This window comes from Protopterus annectens, chromosome 4.part1 (assembly GCF_019279795.1).
Source record: "Protopterus annectens isolate FY-2018-M chromosome 4.part1, PAN1.0, whole genome shotgun sequence".
Classification (NCBI taxonomy): Eukaryota; Metazoa; Chordata; order Ceratodontiformes; family Protopteridae; genus Protopterus; species Protopterus annectens.
In genome coordinates, this window is record NC_056734.1 from 416,746,630 (window position 1) to 416,771,163 (window position 24,534).

General features: G+C 40.6%; 1 protein-coding gene across 1 annotated transcript in view; it reads right to left on the reverse strand.

The window, feature by feature from the left end:
• The window catches only part of ECT2 (epithelial cell transforming 2), a 1,537,379-nt gene that overhangs the window by 302,559 nt on the left and 1,210,286 nt on the right, over positions 1-24,534 (reverse strand). The window contains exon 19 of the mRNA XM_044070772.1: positions 18,993-19,131. Within this exon, the coding sequence (XP_043926707.1) occupies positions 18,993-19,131 (139 nt within the window). The remainder of the gene's footprint in view (positions 1-18,992; positions 19,132-24,534) is intronic.

A 24,534-nucleotide genomic window follows, 5' to 3' on the forward strand; every position in this document is an offset into this window, starting at 1 on the left:
GAAAAGGGGTTTCCTGTGGGAATATGTCCTGAGACCCTTGCGCCCGGTGTCCGCTAGGCGTGACTAGTGAAAACAGTGTACCAGAAGGGGGGGTAGACTGCACAGTATCGCCAGCAGATGCCAGAGAATAAGAAGGGGTCTTTGGAGATGGGAGAAGGGGTCTTTGGAGATGGGTGATCACCTCCCAAGTAAGGATTGGTCCTGGGGGGGCAGGATACCTCTGGCCAGAAGCACTTGATTCACAAGACGCAACACGTCGTGTTCCGAAAGGCTTCTAGTGGACCTCCCGGAGAATGAGGGAGAAACAGGTCTGTCCACAGAAGAGAAGCTCGGTGCCCACCTCACCAGTCTGCACCAAAAACAATGGGTGCAGAGAGAGACTGGACTACGGGTGTCTGCACCGAGGAAATCATTGGTGCTGAGGTCACTGTCTGCACTGACAAAAGGATCGGTGCTCAAGTGGTTGCCGGTACCAAAGCAGGAACCGACAAAATTGGTGCCAATAACTGAGGCATTGGTTCTGAGTAAGATGTCAGAACAGACGTGGTCAAGGTCTGCGCCGACTGAACAGTCGGTGCTGATGTAGTCGCAATAGTTTGAACCGAGGAGCCCCTCGGTACCGATATAGTAAAGGCTACAGGAGAAGACGGCACTGAGATCACTCATGGCACCAAAAGCACTGGGGCTGACCGAGTTCCAAAGCAGAAACTTTAGCCTTCTTAGGTCTTGGTTGGCGGGAGTCCCCAGCCGGGGACGAAGGCAAAGACTTCGCCTTAGTAGGATTATCCAAAATTTTCTTACGGCTCTAGGAGGGGTTGAAGCCTTCGACCCAGAAATAGCCTCTGAAAAGGAAGATTTGAGAAGTCCCTTCAGCAACAACTTATTTTTCCTTTCAATCAAGGTTCTATTGGAAAAATTTTTAAAAATACCACAGGGCGGATCAACAGATAAGTGGGACACACCCGAGCAATAAACGCAGAAAGCGTGTGCATCTGATGTAGGTAATTTGTGTCCACAATCAGAACACCTTTTAATTTATTTATTTCAGTTTGATTACCGGGGAAGTCCACTGGGCCAAGAAGTGCCCATTTTCAGTGGAGGCCCGGGGAGAAAAGCTCCACAAGCAATACAATGAAACATGGTTACATAATGTTAATGGTAAAATACAAGAGTAAAGATTCATGCAGTCCATTCATTCATGGAAAGCTCCACAAGCAATACAATGAAACATGGTTACATAAAGTTAATGGTATAATACAAGAGTAAGATTCAAGCAGTCAGGAAATACATTTACATAAAATGTGCATAATGAGCAAGCATAATGAAGCAATACAGTGCAGAGTAAAATAACAAAAATACATAGATGTGGAAAAGTTTGTTTTTTTTTTTTTTTTTTTTTTTACAGACTGAAAAAAAGTTGGAGTCAGGAGAAAGTTAGAAATGTGAGGAAAATCATGGAGGTAGAGAGGGCCAGGAAGTGGAGAGCTCAGGGAAAGAGATCCCTGGAAATTATATCTGGTGACAGCAGGAACATTTCCATTTGGATGACAGGTATTTGAGAAGTAGGGTCTTGAAGGATTCGGAGTTAGGTATAGTCCTAAGAGAAGGAGGGAGAGAGTTCCATTTTTTACCTAGAGAGAAGGAGAGTAGAAGTTGGCCGGCAGGACGTTTAGGTTTGTGGATGGAGATAAGGTTTTGGTGTTCAGATCTCAGAGATCTGTTTTGAGTGTATGGTGGAAGGATGTTTATTAAGGCAGGGCATGAGTCTGGGTAAAATATTAGTTTGTGAGCGGTGGTTAGTTGGACAGTCCAAGTGGTTGGGAAGTTCAAGCCAATTTAGAGATTTAAGGGTAAGGCAGTGGTGAGTTGAGGTTTTGGATTTGGTTGCGAATTTAGAGATCTTATTATAGCAAGTTTCAAGTTTTGAGATGTTGGAAATAGACAGATTGGTTAAAAGAGGGGCTCCATAAAGAAGAGAGGGTAGAAGGTATGTAATTGCCAGGGTGTGCCTGTTTCTGTAGAGCATACCTAACTTTTGGTGGGTTTTCTTTATGTTTTGTTAAATGTGGAGATCGAATTTTAGGTGTTCGTCTATGGTAATGCCGAGTAGTTTAGCGGAAGGCACTACTTCTATAGAAGTGTTGGTTTGGCTGAGGACTTTGAAGGAATCTTTGTCAAAGGATGAGGAAGCTCTGGAAAGGGTAAAAATTAGAATTTTGGATTTATTAGAGTTGAGGGAGAGGTGGTTTTGGTGCATCCAGTTCTCTGTGGTGGAAAAGGCTATTTGTGTTTTAGTCTGGAGTTCAGAAAAGTTAGGCAGCACAAACTAAGGTGGAGTCATCAGCATATTGGATGACTGTGGTGTCAGGTATGACCGAGTGTAGATTATTTATAAAGATGTTGAAGAGCATGGGTCCGAGGATGGACCCCTGGGGAACACCGGTAGGTGTGGGCAAGAAGGAAGAGGTAGAGTTCATCCATCTGACAGCTTGAGATCTTTCAGAGAGGTAGCTGGAGAACCAGGAAAGAGTATGTGGGGAGAGATTAAGGTTGGTGAGATGAAAGAGTAGGTGTGTATGGGAGATGGTGTCAAAGGCTTTGGAAAGATCTAGTAGTGCTGTGGATACAAGGAGTCCAGAGTCTCTGGCTCGGTTGACTGTTTCAAGGAAGGATAGTAAGGCAGTAATGATGCTATGGCCGGGGCGGAAGCCATGTTGGGTGGAAGTAAGAAGGTGATTCTGTTAGGAAAGGTAAAAGCTGGTGGTGGACACATTTTTCTAGAACTTTAGATATTGGAGAGAGTAGGGTGATGGGGCAGAAATTAGAGATAGTGGTGTTTTTACCTCATTAGAGATAGTGGTGTTTTTACCTCATTTGTGGAGAGGTAGGATGTAGGCTGAACGCCAGAGTTTGGGTACGTATGACTCATTTAAGGATCTGTTTATCAGGATACTAATAGGGAGAGCAATACCTTCAGCTGCGCATTTGAGGAAGGAGGAGGGTATGTTGTCAGGGGCATTGGAGCATGGTTTAAGATTAGATAAGAGCCTTTTTATGAAGCTGGTTGAAACTGGTTTGAACTGGAAATTCAACAGACATTTATTAAGGTTATTGGGTGTTGAGAAGAGGATGTTAGGTGGATTATTGTTTGGGAATGTTTTGGTTAGATTAGCTAGGGATTCTGTGAAGAAGGTGTTGAAGTGAGAACTCAATTCCTTGTCAGTTAAACTAGTGTCTGGGCAGGGATTATTTTTGGACCCTGGGTGTAGAAGGGAGTTAACTGATTCCCAAAATTGTTTTGGGTTCTTATTTTTGTTAGACTACAGTTTACTATAGTAGTTTTTTTTTGTCTAAAGTGATTAGTTTTTTTACTTGGTTGCGAAGTTGGGTGCATTGGAGGAAGGAAGAAGGCAGTTTGTTTTTTTGATAATGCTTCCAGGCTTTGTCTCTGTGATGCATGATTTGTTTAGTATCTTTTGTCAGCCAAGAAGCAGAGTTAGTTTTGATTCGTTTGTTTCTTAGAGGGGCTAAGCAATTCAGAGTGTCTAGGAAAATAGAGTTGAAATGTTCTACAGCACTGTCTAGGGGGAGAGTATTAAGGATTTGCCAGTTGATTAGTTTGAAGGTGTTTGTGAAAATTGTAGGGTTAAAGTTGCTAAGATTTCGAGTTTGAATGTACTGGTGATGAAATTGGGTGGAATTAGCTGACAGATGAGTGAAGGCAGGGAGATGGTCACTGAAAGTATCTGGGATGGTGCCTGAGAGAATTATTTTGTTGGGATGAGAAACTAGAATCCAGTCCAAGATGGATCCAGGAGGGTGGATTTTGTTAGGACGAGTTGTTGAATGGATTACTTGGGTGAAGTTGTATAGGTTAATGGATAGAGAAGGGGAAGGTGAGTTGATTTTATTCCAGTCTATATTAACGTTGCCAAGAATGTAAGTTTCATATTTTATTTCAGTTGAGGTCCAGTGAAGAATATTTTCAAGGGTAGAAATGTTGTCACCTGGGGAGATATACAAGGAGATAAAGCAGATATTCTTACGTTTATTCAATCTGAGGAGACCAGCAGTTAATTCAGTATTTTTGAAATGTGGGGTTGGGATTTGCAGACTGATTAGAGGGAGATGGTTAGAGTAGATTAGAGCAGAGCCTCCACCTTTTTTATTTAAACGATCATTTCTAAGGATGTGGAAGCCTGGAGGTAAGATTTCAGGGTCAGTAATATAAGGTTTTAGCCAGGTTTCAGAGATGGCTACGATGTCTGGTTGATTGTGGTTTATCCAAGCTTGTAATTGGTGGGTTTTATTGTTGAGGCTCTGAGCGTTGATGGTGAAGAACTTAAGTGTATTAAGAGAGAAAGTAGAGGAGGTAGAGGAAAGGGGTGTTAGTAGAAGAGGAGGAAGGGGGAGGAGGGAAGGGGTTGTTTGTATGGAGGCGGGGGCCTGGGTTAGGGTGGATATCTCCAGATAAGGCTATGGCATTTCTGGGACCAGCTTTTGGCCTTTTGGGTTGGTACAATAGGGCGTTGTTTGGGATTGGTTGTGGTTTAGGTTTAAAAATGTCTGTGGAGGTGGGAAAGACTTTGGGCTGGAAAAGGTATAGAAGTTTAGGTGGAATGAGGAAGGAGGATATGTAGCGGAAATGATTGAGTAGTGGAGGGTGAAGGTGAGTGTATGGGATGGTGTAAGCAGAAGGGCGGGATGGGGGAGATTTGGAAGAGAAGGAAGTAGCATGATAAAGAGGAATTAGTAAGAAGAAAAGGGAGCAGGGGAGTCGGGTAATGGTGAGAATTTGGGAGGGCATGTTTACAAAGGATGGGTTAAAGAAGGGTAAGAGTGGAAAGGAAGTGAAGAGTAGAAGAGGAGAGGAGGTGAAGAGGAAGAAGGGGTGTTATAATTTAGTAAATGGGAGAGGAGGAGTTTAGACAAGAGAGGGTGTAGCTGAGAGGGGAGGGGGGAGTAAGTAGTGTGGGAGGGGTAAGAGAAGGATTGAGGGAGGGGGAAGAGAGGGAGGGGAAAATAAAAAGGAGGACTGAGAATGGCTAATAGATAAAGGAGGGAGGGGTAAAGGAAGAGGATAGTAATTGGTTGATTGAGGTATGAAGGAGGAGTTTGAAAGGTATATATGTAGAGGTGCTGGGAGCGGGTGGGAAATGGGGCAGGGTAGGGGAGCGGAGTGAGCCCGCAGGGCGAACGGAGCGGGTAGAGCCAAAGGAGAAGAATGTGAAGAAGACAATCAGTAGAGAGTGGTAGTCAAAGGTAAGCTTGCAGTGAATTGTGAGAGAAAGGAAGACTGAGGGAGAAAGGAGTGGAGGGTGGATATATGGATGAAGGCCAGTAGGAGAAGGTAACAGGTTTTATAAAGGGTAGAGAGGGGGTGTTTAAGGAGGAGAGAGGACAGGTAGGTGGACCTGGAAGAGGAGCACCACCTAGTGGCAAGTCAGTCTCAGGTGGTAAGGACCCAGAAAGGGAGATATCAGGTAGAAGGATAGGAGGGAGATATCATGGACCAGGATAGAGGGAGTAATTATAAAAAGGTAGAAAAGGATTAGTTAATCAGTGTGAGAGAGAGGGGTTGTGGCTGCTGGCTAGCCTGGCAGGTAAGCGTACTGCGACCTGGTGTAAAATGTCTATTATTACTACAAGGTATTAAGCAGTACACATACTTTACTTAAAGTCTTTGTTAGGAGTTGTACTCAGGGAGCAGTATGAGCTCTTAGTTAGTTTTGCAAGTGTCCTTTTTGTGGGTTCTTGGCAAGAGCCTCTGGGAGGGCACTGTTGGTGGGTTAGAGCAGGATAGGCAGGAGCCTAAGCTAGAAGAAGCAATGGAGAGAGAAAAAATATGAAGAAACAGGCTGAGTATGAGCCAAGAGTTCACAGGCAGATTGTTAATTAGCTTACACAATATACATTTCAGAAATTAAAGTATGTAGTAGCAGAGCTAGAGAGAACTAACATTCTTACAAATAGTTTAGGTACAGACAGGTAAACTAAGAATAAAACAGTTTCTTGGGTATAAGGTTACTTTAAGTAAGCAAAAATAATATGTTAGACAGCCTGACTGTAAGCAACTAGTATTTGAATGCAGATAGGTAACAAATGTGAGTTAGACTGTCTCTCTTAGGCAGAGTAATTTAGTTTAGTCTAATAGAAATTAATTACAGACAATAATAAAATGCACAGTAGGAACAAGTTGCAATGGCTGAACTTTGGTTAGTGACTAAGGCAACCCTAAAAAACAGTTAATTTGGAATCCTCAAGCAAGCGAGGACACCATACACAAAAACAACTATCGATTGAGGGCAATAGCGACACTTACATACATGCCGATTAATGACAAAGTAGAGCCCCAAACAGCTATTGCAAACCATGTGCTAAAACGCTAAAAAAGTTGTGCGTTTACTGAAACAGAAGGAAGTGATAAAGTACCACTTACTAAGCAACTAGCACAACTTAATATAATGTAGCGTACATTTTCAAAATAGCATCAGTAGAAGCTACTTGTACATAATTCATTAATCCACTAAAAAACAAACCTATTCGGGGAAACACAAGTTCCGACTGCACACTTAATATAAAGTAGCGTACATTTTCAAAATTGCATCAGTAGAAGTTACTTGTACATATTCATTAATCCACTAAAAAACAAACCTTATCGGGAAACACAAGTTCCGACTGCACAGCGCTTTAATGATTAAGCGTTTGCAGCAGAAATAAAAACACAAGTTCCGAATGCACAGTGCTTTAATGATTAAGCGTTTGCAGCAGAAAATATACTTAGTTAAGATTTAAAACAGCGGAACTATCCCAGTAATGCTACTATGTAGCAAACTATGGTAACTAATGCAGATTCAAAGAATCTACTAGGAGCAGACCCTGTTGAGTAGACACTTTCCGCATGTAAAGCGCCTTATTAATTAGGCGTTTGCAGCGGAAAAAAATACATGTAGTTTATATTTAGAAAAGCCAGCAAAGTGAAAAAAAAGCACATTAAAACAAGTCCAGCGGTACAGTTAGCAGTGGAGTCCGTTAAACAAACTTACATTCAGGCGGGGACACAGGAGCCAGGGATGCTCAGCAGCCGGGGGCCAGGATACAGAATCTAAGATGGCGTCTGCATGGAAGTGGGGACTATATAGAGTAGGAGCGGAAAAAGGAGGAAGGGGAGGAGTAAGTGGGCAGGGGAGGAAAGGGAAAGTACAGTGGGAGCAGAATACACACCGGAAGTCTTAAGGGAGAAACTGGCAAATCAGGATGTAAGACCGAGAGGAATTACAGTGGGTAGAGAGAAAGGGGAGATTACAGTACTAGTGACAGGGTCACACCAGGAATAGTCAATAAGAAAAGAAGTAGTTTAAGGGAGACAAGATATGAAGAAAAATAAGATTAAATCCTGGACTACACCTTTCTTATCTGCTATGATAGAAAAGGAGACAGAAGAAAAGGTACTAGCAATGGTACGAAAGAATACCCGAAGGTAATGAAGAAAAGGAAGGAATTACCAATGATGGTAAGGGAGAAATACCTAGAGGTAAAAAGTGCAGAGTAAAGAGAAGAAAACTCAAGAAAATATGGTCGCTAAATGCGATAAGGTAAGAAAAAGCAAATTAGAAACTTTTCTGACAGAAAAAGTTATATATAGACTAGTCTGACAACAAATATCTATACTTAGCTCAAGAGAAGCAGCTTGACACGACCGAATGGCAATGCAGCAAACAAAATCTGGGGTAATGGGGAGAGGGGAATTATGGGTAGGAGTTTAGCTTGAGAGTTTGTAGCTGACGCGAGCTTGGAAAATGGCCAGCTCGGTTCTGAGGTCGGGACCGATACCCATAAGTAAGGAATGAACGAGGATTAACAAAATCAGATCATCAGTTTCTATTTCTTTAACTTCTCCATTACCAATCCTTCTTTCTACTTTTCCTGTTTTCTTATTTTTTTGAATTGTAAAATTTTCCACATCTGGATGCCTTTGCCTATATTTCTCTTCAAATATCTTTGGTGCTGCCCTTTTTGTATTGATTAGTTTTGCTTTCTGCTTTGCATAAATATTGCAGCATACTAAATCTCTTTCCCCATGTCCATATTTCTTCTTCAGATATCTCCGACTAGTCTTTACTTGGGAGACTCACTGTTCCATCATGCTGTGATATAACCTGTGTTAAACTTTCTACACTAAATCCTTCACTTTGCAAGTATTTTATAACTAACTTCTACTTCACTAATCTTCTGTTTTACGTCCCCCCCCCCCTTTGTGATCTTATTTTTTGTAATGTGAAATTTTCCTTATCTGGTTGTCTTTGCCTGCATTTTTCCTTGAATATATTTGGGGCTGCTTTGCTTTGTATTGATGAATTTGGCTTTCTCCTTTGCATAAATATTGTACCATTTCAGATTCCTCTTTTTCCCCATTTCCATATTCCTTTTTTAAACCTTTCAAAAAACTCTAGATTTTGTTCTTTACATTTTCACACTTCCTCAGTCACTTCTTTTCTCCTAATGGCCCAAGGTTTCTTGACTATATAATGTTTTTCACAGAAATTTGCATTTGAAGTGTTTGACAGTTTTTCTTGTACAATTATTTTTCTTTCCTCTAATTTCTCTCAATCTTTTTGTGCATCTTCTGTCCGGAAATTCATTCTTCTTGCATAATAGTGACAATATACAAGTTCTTTTTTATCTTCAAAGGTCCACTCTGTCATCTTTATGGCTTTTTTTGGCTCATCAGTGTGCGATTCTTGTGGACTACTACGTCCTTCTACAACAAGGGGGTTATCCTCCCCCCCTGAGCCTGGCCTAACCTCACTGTAGGAATGTTTCCAGGTCTTCGTCATATTTTTTCCAGACCTGGCACCAGTGTGCCTATTTGGATTAAGCACTTTTTTTATCCTGGGACTTGTGCACCCATCTGTCTATTTTCTAACCTGCTTCTATCCACAATATATGCTATATAAAATGCAGTCTATACATGTGTCATATTGGTGAGATTTAAAAACAGGGTCCACCTTATGAAGGCACTCACCAAGACTTTAGGACGAATTCAGTTCCAACAATACTACTCTCTCCTTTGCTTGTTGATTTTAACATTACGCCATTTGGACCCCCATCCCAGCCTGTGTAGACCTCTCACTTAAGTGAGAGATTCCTGACAATTAGAAAGACTCTGCAGAGATAAGCACGTTTTCTAAATATGGAAACGTATGGATATCTTGCAACTTGCAAAGGGGTAAACACTTTGTAAATACTTGCAGAGAAGTGGATAGCCCAAAGTGTAAGGTAGAGAACTGATGATGTGATCCAGACACTCTTGCTGGCACCTGTGTAAAGAAAGTACAGTTGTGTACACTTGCCATAAATGTAGATGTTCGAGTGTATTCACTGTTGAAGTCATCACACATGGGTTATCTGCCTGCAGGTAGCCCTCAGTCGGCCCGAATACCAGAGTCTTGGGATTTCTGCATCTGATGCGGTTGCCTCTTCCATGATGTCAGGTTGCCAGGGGTATAAAACATGCAACCAACACCATTACATAAGTTTTTCTTGCCCGAGATGTCAGGAGCCCCCCAAATAGGAAGCAATTACATGGTGTGGAACACCTCCAGTAAAAAGTAAATACCACTGCCATAAGATATAGCCAAAAAAAGAGGATAGGAAGGAAGGATAGAAAAATCAAGGTGCTGGAGGGAGGGTAACGAGGACTGCAACAGTGAATACACTAACATTTGCATTTATGGTAAGTGTACACAACTGTACTATGTTCTTCGTATTTCACTGTTGCAGTTATCACATTTGAGTTGATTCTCAAAGCTGAGGAAGGGTGGATGCAGTCAAGAAGTATTAGGGCTGGCTAGCAGGCCTTGTAAGACTGCTGTAGCAAATCCAGCTCTGGATTTAGAAAAGATAGGTAAGCAATGATGCTTGGTGAAGGTGTGTACTGAACTCCAGGTTGTAGCTTCCAGGATGTCCCTGGTAAGGACTCCCCTAAGAAATGCTATAGAGGTTGAGGTAGCCCTAGTGGAATGGGTTCTGATCCCCTGTGGGGTAGGTTTTTCCATGGTGTTTGTAGCAGAAATGGATGCAGTGTGCTATCCATTTGGAGATTGTTTGTTTTGAAATGGCCTTGCCCTCTGCCCCTGTAGCAAAGCTGACTAGCAGCTGGTCAGACTTTCTGAAAGGTTTAGTCCTGTCAAGGTAGAACCTAAGCTGTTTGTGCACATCCAAGGAGTGCAGGATCCTTTTCCCTTTATTCTGAGGATTAGGAAAAAAAGGTAGGTAAAATGGATGGATTGGTTTAAAGCCACACTGGATACCACCTTGGGCATAAATGATGGGTTAGTCCTGAGGGAAACCCTGTCCGCTTGGAAAATAATGAAAGGTTCCACAGTCAAAAGGGCCTGTAACTCAAGACACTCTTCTAGCTGAAGTGATGGCTAGAAGTAACACTGTTTTCCAAGAGAGGAATTTTAACTCTGCTGTAGCAGCAGGGCTCAAAAAGGGGGAAGTGTGAGCTTCTCTAGTACAAAGTTAAAGTCCCAGACAGGAGTGGGAGCTCTCCTCTGGTGTCTTAAATTGTTAACTCCTCTCAGGAACTGCTTGACAAGAGGGTGAGAGAAGAGGGGTGGCTCAGTATTAATGAGCTGAGATGGCAGAAGCATGAATCTTAATTGATGAGAAGGATGGGCCTTTGTGGAGCAGCTCTGCTAGATAATCTAGGATTTGAGGTAAGGAGGGCACGGCTGTGTCCTTTCCCTGAGACTGGTTCCAAGAACAGTATCTTTTCCACTTTTCAGAATAGGATTTCCTAGCACTAGGTCTCCTGGCCTCAAGGATGACATCCAGCACCTGTTTGCTGAGGGTTGCTGGTGATGTATTCAGGGAATAAGCCAGGCTGCTAGGTTCAGGGTTTGCAGCTGAGGATGCAAAATCTGTCCCTCCTGCTGGGAGAGCAGAGAGGGAGACTGATGCAGGTGCCAGGGTGACACTGTTGTCAGACTGTGTAAAAGTGGGTACTAGTGCTGGCGTGACTAGACTGGTGCAATAAGGATTGCCCTTGGCCTGTCCTGTTTGATCTGGAGTAGTACTACTGAGAGGAGGAGCAGAGGGAGAAAGGCATAGATGGAGAGGTTTTCCCATGTAAGTGATAGGGCATCCACTTTCCATGCTTGGCTGTGGGGAGTTCTGGTGCAAAATTTGCTCAATTGATGGCTTAGGGGTGTAGCAAAGAGGTCCACCTCTGGTGTCCCCTACCTGTGGATTAGAAGTTTGAATGAGTTGGGTTCCAGTTTCCACTTGTGTGGATCCATTAGGTTTTTGCTTAAGTCATCTGCCAGTGAGTTTTTTTGCCCGGCAGGAATTGAGCTTGCAGGTGCACTTAGTCGCTCAAGGCTATGTTTTACAGAGCAATGGCTAACCTGCAGAGTGGGTAGGAATGAGTTCCCTCCTGCTTGTTTATATACCACATAACTGTGGTGTTGTCTATCAAGAGTTGTCCTGGAAGAATAAGGTATTTGAAGGCTGTCAGTGCATTCTGTACAGCTAACATTTCTTTTTGATTGATATGCAGGCACATTTGTCCTGGGCTCCATTTGCCTTGAATGCATTTGCCTGTCATGTGAGCCCCCCATGCATAGTTTGATGCATCCGTTGTCAGGGTTTGGATGGCAGGGGGTTGAATGAAATGGAGTCCCTTGCTGTGGTTGCAGGCTTCTGCCCACCAAAGGAACTCTGTCCTTAGGCAAGGAATGATAGGAATCCCTGTTTCCAGGTCCTGAGAATGTTGACACCAGAAACGTTTTAAGTACCCAGGGAAGTAAATAGTGTGGGAAGAAATAGCCAGGGAATTGTTATGGCTAGGCTTGTATAGGCCCCAAGGCCAATAGCCTAGTACCAACCTATGAAAGCCCTTGGGTGGAAATAGTGGAAGCAGGTTTTGAAGAAATAGCATTCTGAAGGAAGGGACTTTTAGAAAGAGGTTTAAGAAGGATAAATCCAGGATTGGCCAAGGACCATCTTTTTGTTACCAGGAATAACCTGGAATAGAAACCTTTTCCTTCTTGGCCTGGTGGAACAGATTCTATAGTTCCCTGAGCAAGAAGGTCCTGGATAATGTGAGGGATTAGGTGAAGTTGGTTCTTGAGTGGAAAGGGAATTGCCCTGTGGTGTGGGGTTTTCCTGCCAAGACAGGAAATATCCTTTTTCCACTACTGCCAGGACCCAGCGGTCTGAAGTGACTTCTTTCCAGAGTGGTAGACAGTGAGAGAGGCGGAATGAGAGGGGAAGGTGGTTGAGGCAGTCACGTATTATTGTTATTTCTGTCCTGAAAGGGCTGCCTGTTGGTGGGCTGAGAAGGTGCTGTTCTGGAGGAGGATTGTCTCCTGGTCCCTTTCCTAGGACTGGAAGATAAAGAGGTGGCTGGGGCAACGGCTCTTCTGATGGAGGTCTTTGTAGGATAATTTCTGTAAAAGTTTTGGTACTGGGTAGACCAGTAAGTGCTTTATATCTTGTAAGTCTTTACTCTTCTCCTGTAGGTTTTTAAAGACAGTTTCCCAAACAGGAGTTTATTATCCAGGGGTGTATCCAAAATTTTAGATTTAAAGTCTTCAGGCAGTGGCTGAAGCCTAAGCCATGAGTATCTGTGTAGCACAGATGCAAATGCAGCAGATCTAGCAGAGGCCTCTGCTGCATCATAACTGCATTTTATAGAATGCCTGGCAACCTGAAATGCCAGGGATAGTTTAGATGTCATATCTGTCTTGTTGGGGGAGTCAAGCAAGTAGGACAGTAAGGATGAAGCCTGTGATAACAAATCTAGGGTATATTTCACCATATGGGTCTGGTAGTAATTGCCCTAAATGCTAGACTGGAAGGGGTATACATCTTCTTGCCCAGCCTGTCCATTACCTTGCCATGCTTGTCTGAAGGCAGGGGTGATGTGGATGGAATAAGTCTTGACCGTGTCTAGGGCCACTGCTATCACAGGGAGATCCCCCAAAGGGGGCTTTACCAGAAACTTATGGTCGTCGTCAGGGACGATATAGAAATGATTAGGTCTCTTGGGAGCAGGTGGTTGAGTCTCAAGGTTTTTTGAGGGTGATGCGAATGCATCTAGGTATGCTGGAATCACTGGAGGGATGGCTGATGGGGAGGGTGATTCAACCTGAAGCAGCTCAAAATACCTTTTTTTGAATTTCTGTCATGTAGGTTGTATCCCATTTAAAATACTCCCCCATTTTTTGTGATGGTCTCCTCAAATTAATGCCATCAGAAGAAGTGTCTCCCTCAATGGAATCCTCATCTGGGGAGTAGTAAAGGGGAAGCTATTTGGGATGAGTAAGTAACTGACTCATCTGAGGAGGAGGCTTCTTCCTGCTATGAGAGGAAAGGAAGGATAGAGGCAAGTCTTGGGCTCTGTACAGGCAAGGTGGGTGCTGAGGAGACTGAAGGCCTAAGGGCAATGAAGGCCTGCAAAGACTGTGAAAAGGACTGCCAGTCTGGTTGTTCCTCTGAAGGAGCAGACAAATGCTTGGTCATTTGTCACCTTTATAAAGGACTTGCTTTAGAAGCTGTGGGCCTAATTTCAGGGATCTGGCCTAGGGAGGAGAAATCAGAATCCTGGATCGTGAAGGTCATCTGGTGGAGCCTGGTTCCACCTCGACTTTGGCAATAGCTGACGTTGGGATAACCTCCATGGACATACCTACCAGTATTGTACTTCGGAAGAGGCTTCCTCAAGGGTGGTCGAAGTGGACGGTAACAAATGTCCCTCAATCCCTATAACGGCAGTTGGCAGGGTGATCAATGATGGAGGGGCCGAAGTGGTAGGCCTTGAAACTTTGGCCTTCCTTCTTGGCAGTTCCACCTGGGAGGCAGACTCTGGATCCATTCTTAACGCTAACTTCTTTAGCCTCTGGTTCTCAAGATATACATTGAGGGCAGACAAACGGCTTGAGAGTTTTGGGAACAAATGACTGGCAGATGGTACAGGAGGTATGATCGTGTTCCCGGCCTAAACAGAACAAGCAAAGATCAAGGGAGCCTTTGTGCGGAATTTGACGTCTGGATCTACCTTTTCCAATCATAGCGGACATCCGCTAAGAACAGGCAACAACCTAAGCTCAAGCAAAAATAAGAATTCCCCAGTGGGGTACTTAACTTTAGACGTCTTGAAGAGGAGGAGCAAAGTGATCGATCTGATGTTCGACTGCGGCAGAAAAGTTCTGAGGTCTGTGCGCATGCAGACATCACATTTAAGCCCCCTGGTTTATGGCCCTGTGTGTGACATCCCACACACTAGCAGCAACCAGGCTTAAGCTTTTATATAGAAGCCAACGTTCGGGTTGCCTGAGGCAGAGGATTCCCCACAGTAAGAATACTGCAACATGAGAATAGGAGGACATCTCTAAGTTAGCTACAGAGATTTGCATATCACACGGTATATTGGTCTTCTAGAGACAGTTACAACTTGATGCTACACTACATTCTCTTATCTGTTTCTCTATGTATTGGCTCTCCAGACACTACAGGGTATCAAACGTAAACTATAGGATCTATAACCTCCAACCCATTACCGATGGATTTACTGTACATCAGCAAATTAAATGGTGTTAGAAATACTAGGTCTATGGCTCTAAATCTCTTTTGCAACAAAAGAACAGTTTGGAGGGCCAGTTACATCTCACAGAGGATACTTGCTGCTGTGGAACAGACTCCACATCCACATAAAACAAAGTTTATCCCTGTCCATATTCAAGTACACCTTGGATCTACAGATAGGCAACAGCAAAGTTACCCCAGGACTGACCCTTGTATTACTAACGGACAGAGGCATCTCCTAATTGCCTTATTCTATGCATGAGTCCCTTCAAATTATCTATGGCATGATCTTGAATATTCTCTTTAGGGGTAATACATAACTGACCATGGGATGGCCATAGTCAATCTACAACCAAATAGGACTGGTTATTTCGAGTACAAAACCGGAAAATAGGTAGGCTTAAAATGGCCTGCAGGGGCAGCTAGCCTAGTACTTACCTATGAACTTAACAGAAATACAGAACCAGAAGTGAATTTGATTTCAAGAGTTTTGTTGTTTAGAGATATGAAAGTAAAGTTCTTGCAGGAAAAAAATGACAACTGCAACCATAAGGAATTCTTTCTCTGGAAGTTAATTTGTCAGAAAACTGTAAGCTCTGGATCCAACAACTCTGTTTATTCCTCACTGCTAGTGGAATACATGAAAAAGATGGAAAAGGTAGTATGCAACACACCTGTTATGTCACTGGGGAAAATGCATTAAAGATATTTAACTACTATTATTTTTTTACTTTTTAAATTTTTTTTTTTTTAACTTTTCTTGAAGATGAAAAAGACAGTAACAGCACTCAGACATTCAAGAGCAACTGTTAGTCTAGAAACAACTTGCCAATTATGAAACATTTGTTCTTTACAAAAGCATAACGTTCTCTGAAACTAAAGATGTTTACACTCCTAAGCTGAAGAAAAGGGCTAAAACTGAATATTGAGATATACGATTCGCTAGTAAGAGAATATCATTTTTAGTATAAAAATGAAACAATGGTAGATTATCAACAGAAATAGGATGCAACCTTATCAAAAGCCATGGATGCATGTAGAACAAATTAGATTATTAGTACACAGCTGAATAAATTGAAAAAAATAGCTGTGTAAAAATAAGAATCAAGATAAACATAAGACTGTACCATTGACTTTGAAGGATGAAGTCCCGACTGTGGCCCAGGTGACCACAGTTCAATTATCAGCTTAGGCGCTTAATGGCATATTCAGGGATGATAGGCAAGCTCATCTTTTGGCGGGAGTGCATGCTCAAGGACATGTGCAGTTGATTTTCTAGTGTACACAAAGAACTGACACTGTGGTGCCTATGTGGTTGGGCAGGGCCACCCTGCAGATATCAACTCCTGGAATGAGAGGATGGTGCACTGGTGACATCTACTGCATGGGTTGTTACTGATCAAGCAGATGGGGGTAGGACTGCAAGACAAAGAGAAAATATCCTAAACCACCCCCAACGGCTGCTTAAGTGGTGGCTCCTCTTGGCTGATCCTTGAACATGGGAGAAAGAATAGACCAAATGCCCAGGAAAGGCTGATTGGCAGAAAAGGGGGGGCAAAATGGAGAAAAACTATAAAAATCATGAAGGCTTGCAACAGAAATTAATATGAAAAAGTAAGTCGCACAATAATTTAAAATGTGGACTATACAAATGCATAGCTGAAATCCTATTTTGTGCAATAAATATGGATAAAAGCATGACAAAAAGCAGTGTCCTGTGTTTAATAAATTCCACACAGACTACTAGAGAGCGCCATTTTTGCCAAGATATGTAAAAGAAAAAAACGTTCAAAAAGAATTTGTATACTTTTGAAGAAAAATTACCTATGTGATGGTATTGTGGAAACTAAAAGACTGAAAATACATCTGAAGCAATAAGACAATAATGTAAGGCAAACTTGGAAAAATAATGACAATTAATGGATTAAATGTTGAATTTATATTAGACATGTATAGGGTGTAACATTGTCTCAAGATACTTCTAAAATTTTGTGATTTTATTCGTCCTTGCATACTGGCATCCCTTTCTTATGATTTGGAACTTATCCAGGATTGGACAGTCAGTAATGGGCTTAAAAATCAAAGCTACAAATATTGAATTTGTTGGAACAAGATAGCTTGAGGGACTCCCTTTCCAATTTTGTCACCTGGCATTTATCAGGATGACAATCTTACTTCTGTGCCTCTTCAAAAAACACATTTTTGCTATTTTTAAACTCTGTTTCCATCTTCGGAGTATCAGCAGTATTGAGCATTTCATGGAGATCTTACAGTTGTTGTTCATGCTCTACTGATCTTGTAACTGGATTACTACCATGCCTTGTATGCTGGCTTGCCTGACACATACTTGCCAACTTCTTCAGCTTATACAAACATTTTGCAGCTCATCTTTTTACAGGGGCCACGCAATACCACCATATTTCTCCAATTTTGTGTGACCTTCACGGGCTTCCAGTCAGACAATGGATTTTCAAGACTTTGCTTATGATTTCCTTGGCCTTCACAAACTGGAGCCTCCATATTTAACAGACACATTGCAATTCTATAACCTAGCCCAAGTTTGCACTCCACTTCCATGCAACTGCTGTTCGCTCCCCTCATACCATCTTGATACCTCTTGTCTACCGCTCTTTCAGTTCCCCAGAGTCCCTTACAATGGAACCTTCACTTAAGTGGCTGCATGATTCACCTACCATGACAAGTTTTAAGAGATCTCAAATCAAATCTTTTTAATCTTGCTGTTAGTCAAGTTATTCATTTTTTGTAATAATTTCTATGTTTTATTGATATTTAATGGATTTATACAGTGCCTGGGATCAAGCACTTTAATTAACGTAACTAAATCTCTGAATAAAGAGCAATGAACACACTACTAACCTACTGCTGAACTATTCTGGCCCATAGCACCCATGGTTCAAAAACTGACATTGTATAAAAACAAAACAGTGACAACTTGAGTAAATTCTAATAATATACTAGGTTGCTGGGATTAAAAGTAAAAAACGCACACACAAATAGCCACAAAGTCAAACATTTTAGATACTGTGTAGAGTCACTGCAATGATATCCAGCATGAAAATGCGGACTTACAGGCTTAAGAAGTTGGGCAGAATAATCACAACACTGCCAGTGATTCACGCACCCAGGAGAGCACCAGTAACTTTCAAGGGCACAGTAAAATAGGAACTTAACTGAATGGAAAGCTTAGGTACTGTCAAGACTATATTAGCATGAATAGTATGGCTACTGTTGTAAAGAAGAGAGTCAGCTTTGCACGGATTCTCAAGACCTAAAAAACAAAATGAAAGAGCATTATCCTGTTCTTACAGCTGATGGTCTTAAAAATGCAAATCTCTAAGTTTGTTTCACTGCTAGATGCAAACCATGGTTTCTAGTACAAAATGGAAGTTTCAAATCATTCACACTTAACACACCACTTGGAAGGTACATATTCCTTAGACTTTTGAGTGGTATGTCGTCAACAAGAAAAGCCTTACAAAGTACATCTACAGAAGGCTTAGAAAGTGTTGTAAACACAAGTGATTTATCATTGTAGGGTCAGACAACAGCAGCATGACACAGGGCTAACATAGTTACTAAAAAGATTATGACAGTACAATGTGAAGGCAAACAAGTCCAAATGCAAAAATGAGGAAGTCTAAAATACAAGGTTCACATGTTTACATCAGACTGAGCAGTTCTGCAAATGAAAAAGCCAGTTGATACAAGTAGGCATTTTGTAAGCTTCATTAATATGTTCAAAACACTTTGGTAGAAATAGACTACAAGCCCTTGTGAAGCATATTTAGAATGCTTTTCTACAGGGTATCTGCAAGACTACACACATTATTCCTTAAAATGCAAAAGTAAGATCTGAAAGTGAAACAGACCAAGCAAAAGACTATACACACAACCTATCGGTTCTTGAAAAACAAAACAAGACAAAACACACTCAAGTGACTGACAGTTTTGCAGCTGTAAGAAGAAATAAATAGACAGGTAATGCAAAATTTGTACAGAATACATACAAGAAAGGTTCATACATATGAGGGCAAGAAGCATATTACATCTCACAGAGGAGCTGTAAACACTGCCGAAAAACAAATCCAGCAAATAATTCTCAAAGGTAAGTGAAAAGAAAGTCCACCTGTTATCCTGGCGCAACAATCCCTGAAGGACCTCAAGTTCTTAGAAAATTACCAACTTGTGTTGCAATCATCATGAATGATAAAATTACCTTTAACTGTTGACACCAAAACTCTTATCACCATTTTTTTTAAACATCCAAAAGATTACATTTCTGCAAATGACGGAATTCCATGTTGACAAAATAGCAACGCAGACTACAAAATCTGCCTTTGACTTTTCCGCTCAGAACCACAACAATGATTACTAACCTTCTGTTTCTGTGATGTTCAGTACTTTCCTGATCTGAGAAAGAGGCATTAAGCAGATATGCTTGAGAGAGGCAGGTGGTCGTGTATGTCCATGAGGACTTTTAAATGCATTCATGACTTTGTGTCGCTTACGTGCAATCTGTTAATGTTACAGAAAAAATGAGTTACTTGCCTACTTTCCAATATTTACATTATTCAGTGAGGGAATTAGTTAGCCATGACTTATAAACCCACTTTTTACAGTATTACAACTTTTTAGATACTAAAAACAGTACCTGTAGTACTTCGGAACAGTTACTGAAAGGCAACATTTCTACCATGTATTAAAAATGGATGCAATACTACTCAATTTGTCTAAAACAAATAAGGCATTTGGAACAAAACAAATTTAAAAACAGATACAGACTCTGCAGACCTGCTAGAGTTCTCCCCTTGATAGGTGACTGGTTGAATAATACTCCCCCATCACTTGGAATTCATGATCTTTTTCAGTAAAATCCTACACTTAGGATGTGCAGGTGCCCAGTCAATGCACAGTAATATAATGTGCTGGACACTCCCAGCCTTCAGATTTCTGCTAAGGTTACCAGTGAGCAACAACCTGCAAATGAAGATACTGCATACTTGGCACTGCATTATTACACAGTACGAAAAATATACAATTGCCTAAATTATAGGAATGCTCGCAGATGCTGTTGACTCAGACTACACAACTGCAGGGGAAGGCGGAGAGCATTCTCAACTCATCACTGAGGAACCTCTTGGAGATCGACAGGCACAATATATGAATGTATCAAACTATGAGGACCCTATTTTTTTAAACACCTTTATTGAATTATCACTTGTGACATAGGCAAATTTACATTTATATAAAAGTACTCGCACTGTATTAACAAGTTCATGTTTACAAACATTATGTGATAGCAATATATGTGAAGTATAACCTAAGCAACTTTACATAAATTATTCAATTCCTGCCCTTTAAGCAAGAAACATCTTTATTAAACCACCACTTAAAACATAAGCAATCGTACATTTATATAAATGAAAACAAACCACACTGACACAATCCTAGTTGCAAGCATTTTACATCACAAACTATACTGACACTTCTAGTTGCAAACATTATACATCACTTATAATCCACCCGATAGTTTTCAGTAAAACACTACATAGCTCATTTAAGTCCTGCCTTCTTTTAAATCTCATTACTCCCCTGTATGTATTGTTCTTAATTTCCATTTTTTTCCTATGTAGTTTTCTCCTAACCTTTTCTAAAGAGCTCATTTCTGGTAGCTCTATCTGTTACTATATTCACTGCTTCTAGTAAAGTTAGTTTAGATTTAGATTTTCATTTTCTAGTAATTGCCTTTTTTGGCAGCCATCATAATTAGACACAGCAAGGCCTTATGTCTAGGCAATTCCAATTCTATATTATAGATCAGAAAATTCATCACCATTGTCACACTAATCTACCCACCCAGCATCTCTGACACTGCATCCTACAGGGAATCCTTAAAGTCTACCAACTAACCTCACGCCCAGAAAACATGTTCCCTATTACCTCTTCCTTCACAGTCATGCCTCCAACATTTGCTGTCGACCTGAAGAAAAAATCTTTGAAGTCTACTAGGGGTATCCAAATATCTATGCCAACCTTTTCCAAGCAAAAATCCTAACTTCTAGATTTTGTTGCATATTTGGGAGACATGCATATATCCCCACTTATTGTTTCTATGTGAATTGCTTATCTAATCTCTATTCCCAATCCTTTCTAACCCCCTTGGATTGATTCTTATAGTTATCATGCAACATTTTAAATACTCTAATTATTCTTTTTTTTTAATGGCAGCTTCTGTTCCAGATTCTACTAAAACTCTACCAGTGCTGGTCTTTCATTTAGGGCCCCAATATTTATTTGTCTTTGCCTATACTGTGATATCAATCCTTGGTAGGGAAGGCAATCTCTAATCTGGAGTCCAAATTAATTCTTGCCGTCTTCCCATTCTATCATCTTTCTCTCTCTCTAGTTATTTGCTCCCAATACTTTGGTTCCTTTGCCACTTTTCTCCAATTCCAGCCCCCTCTTGGCTATTGTCTATAGCCCTAATTGCAGTCATCCCTATCGGCAGAATCTCCCTTCTCTATTCCCATGTTGGTAGTTCTTAGGATACTTTTTGCTACTTTATACATATAATATTCTGTATGACTACTGTTATTCTCCTTAAAGGCCTGCATCCAAAATCCAATCTCTCCTTATTTCTTGAGCTTCTACCCTTTCTACTTTGAGTTATAGTTTTCTGCTTGTGCCCTAGCTGTATAGCTCTGAAATAGCCCTACAAATCAGGTAATCCCAATCTGCCCTGTTCTACTGGAAGAATCAGCTTATCCCACCTGACTCTTGCAGTCTTCCCCTCCCAGATAGGGTCCTTCAACTCTTTATTGCTATCCACAACTTCTCTGGTCGATAAAAAATATGTCTGAGCCGTGTACAACACTAATGGGACATTTTAACGGCTTGTATCTTACTATCCAAATCCATATAACAAAGCTTCTATTTTCTCAGTTTTTGTATTATCTTTTGTTTCATTTCTTTCCACATATCCTTAGCTGCCACAACAGAATGATTTTTAACCCATACACCTAAATACTTCATTTTACCATGTCCCCATAAATATGGATATTGCCGAAACAATTCATATATGGGAACATAATTTACAACTACTCCCTTTATTTTAGCTTCATTAGTTTTGTATCCCTAAAATATGTGAAACTATCTCAAAATGTTCCACAACACTCTAATGTCTCTGGTTTTGTCAGATATAAAATTATATCAATTGTAAATACAGCCAGCTTTTCGCGACTACCATACCAATTATATCCTTGAATATGAGTCCCTTATTTTCTTTGCCAACGATTCTAAATATAATGCAAATCAAAAAGGGTAAGAGGACTCCCCTGCCTGGTTCCTCCGCTCAAGCAGAACTTATCAGAAAGGACCCCACCCACTTTAATTTTCACCTTCAATCCCTCCTATATCCTCCTAATCAAGCTTATAATTTATTTTCAGGAAATGCAAATGCTTCCATTGCCTTGCTCATAAAGTCCCAGCTTACTCGGTCAAATGCTTTCTCTGCATCAAGATCACCAACAACAATGGTATTTTCTTATATTCTTCTTCCCTCTGGATCATCAATGTCCTGTTAATGTTGTCTAATGTTTGCCTCCCCTCCACAAAACCGCACAGATTCATATCCATCAATTTTGGCTTTACTTTTGCCATTCTTTTAGCCATTATGCACATGAACACTTTATAATCATGGTTTAGTATTGAACTGGGCCTGTATGAAGTTGGATCTGATAGACTGTTACACTTTTTAGGTATTATTAAAATACTGCTGAACAAAACCCTCCAGACCTTTACCAGTTTCTTCCCTCATAGCTTGCAAACTTCTATAGGAATACTATCAGTCCCTGGGGACTTGCCTGTAGATTGGTTATACATTACAATTTTTATCTCATCGCCTCCTATCCTAACCATTAGAAATTGAGCCTCGTCTACCTCTAACCCTGGCATATTTAATTTTGCCAAAAACATCTCCATTTGTATCTTTTTTTTTTATTTCCCTATTTCTCTGTTTTATACAGACTTTCATAGATTTTCCAAAATATTTCTAACAACTCTACAGGATCTCGTTACCTTCCTTGTTATAGGCTCCCTAAGATTGGCAGCAGCCGTTTCTTCTTTTTCCTGCCAGAGTCATTGTGCTAAAAGTTTTTGTGCTCTAGTGTTATCAAAACAAAAAAAAAAAAAAAAAACAGCTGCTTCACAACAATCTTTATAAACTCATGCATACTATTGAGGTAATCCTTATTTTTTGTCTTAGCATTCTGCAGTTAATACTCTTCTTGTCCTGTAAGATTCCTCTTATTCTGCAATACTTTGCCACTCACTCTAAATAATTCCTGTTACTTCTTAACCATAGCTCCCTTTTGTTTCCACCATATTTTTAAATGCCACCTTAATTTTATCCACTCCCTACTTATATTTTCAGAAGTAATTTCTATCTACTCGAATAGCTCCTGAATAATCTCCACTCCCCATTCCTTAAATTTCTCTCTTTTCAACAGATAGTTCGGAAAGTGCCAGTGTCTCATTTTTATTTAATTACCGAGTTTTTATTTTAGTCATTATTGGCGCATGATCTGAAATAGTTACTGGAAGCATATCAAGACCTTCAATTAAATGCACATGCTCCTTTGAAATGTAAATTCTGTATAGCCTAGCCCAGTTTTTATATGTTGGGGAATATGTAAATTCACTCCAAACTCCTATTACTGAATTCACATCTTCCATGCCATACATTTTCATAAATTTCTTCAACAAATCTACCCTCCTTTGTTATGCTTTCCCTTCTAGGCTCCCCAAACACAACTTCACTGCTGCAAATCAAATTTCAGTTCCCACCTATAAGTAATATTCCTTGCTGAAAACTGATTATTTCTCCCAGAATTTTCTTAAGCTCCATTATAGCAGTTTAGGTGGAATATAAATACATGCCAGTGTAATCCTCCTCCCTTGCCAGTAGCCCCTTATCACTACAAAATCTGCCATTATCTTTTTTTTCCTCTTATCACTATTGGAGATCCTCTTGCAATTTTCATACAAGCACCACTTGTTTCCTTTTGTCCCAGATATTCTGCTGAATCACCATCCTGAAAACCTTTATCAAATTCACATATTCAGTTCTTTCCATGTGTGTCTGCTGTAACATAGCTATTTGCACTCTACATTTTAATATAGTTCACTATTCTTTTTTTGTATTTATCTGTGAAACCACTGACATTTAACGACATTACAGAAAGCATCACTGTATTAAAAAGTTATTATTCCCACCTTTTATGTGCAACACTTTTTTGTTAAATGTCTAATTCCAGCTTTTATGTTACATGCATACACTGTTTGGCAGGTTGAACTTTTATACAGTTTCTTGTCATATCCATTTGATCTTATGTCACATCTTTATTGAAAGCCCTCAAACAAAAACAAAAACAAAAAAAAAAAAAAAAAAAGCAAATCTTCAATAACCCCCCCCCCCAAAAAAAACATAAAACTATGTACATCTTCAAATATTGAAGTTTTACCCTCCTAATAGGAACAAATGTCCCAAAATGACAGCCACACACAAACTTGAATTAACATAAAAGAAATGTTATCTATCCTAAGACACATGGTGCAGCCTGTGCTTCTGCTAAGTGCCAACAAGTTTTGTCTTATCTTTATAGCTGTCCCAGCTGGGAAAACCCTAAATGCTTTCAGAGAACATGATCTCCTAGCCAGTTTCTCTTTTTTTTCCCCCAAAGCCAGTGACACTCCACCAGATTGTAACCAATTTCTCTATCAAACTGTTTCCATGGAGACAAGAGAACAAGACAGCCAATTTCTCTATCAGATTGTTTCCATGGAGATGCAAGGGCCAGATACAGAACTGCTTTGCTACCAAGCATACATTCAGGTGCTAGAAAAAGCCTCATAATATTC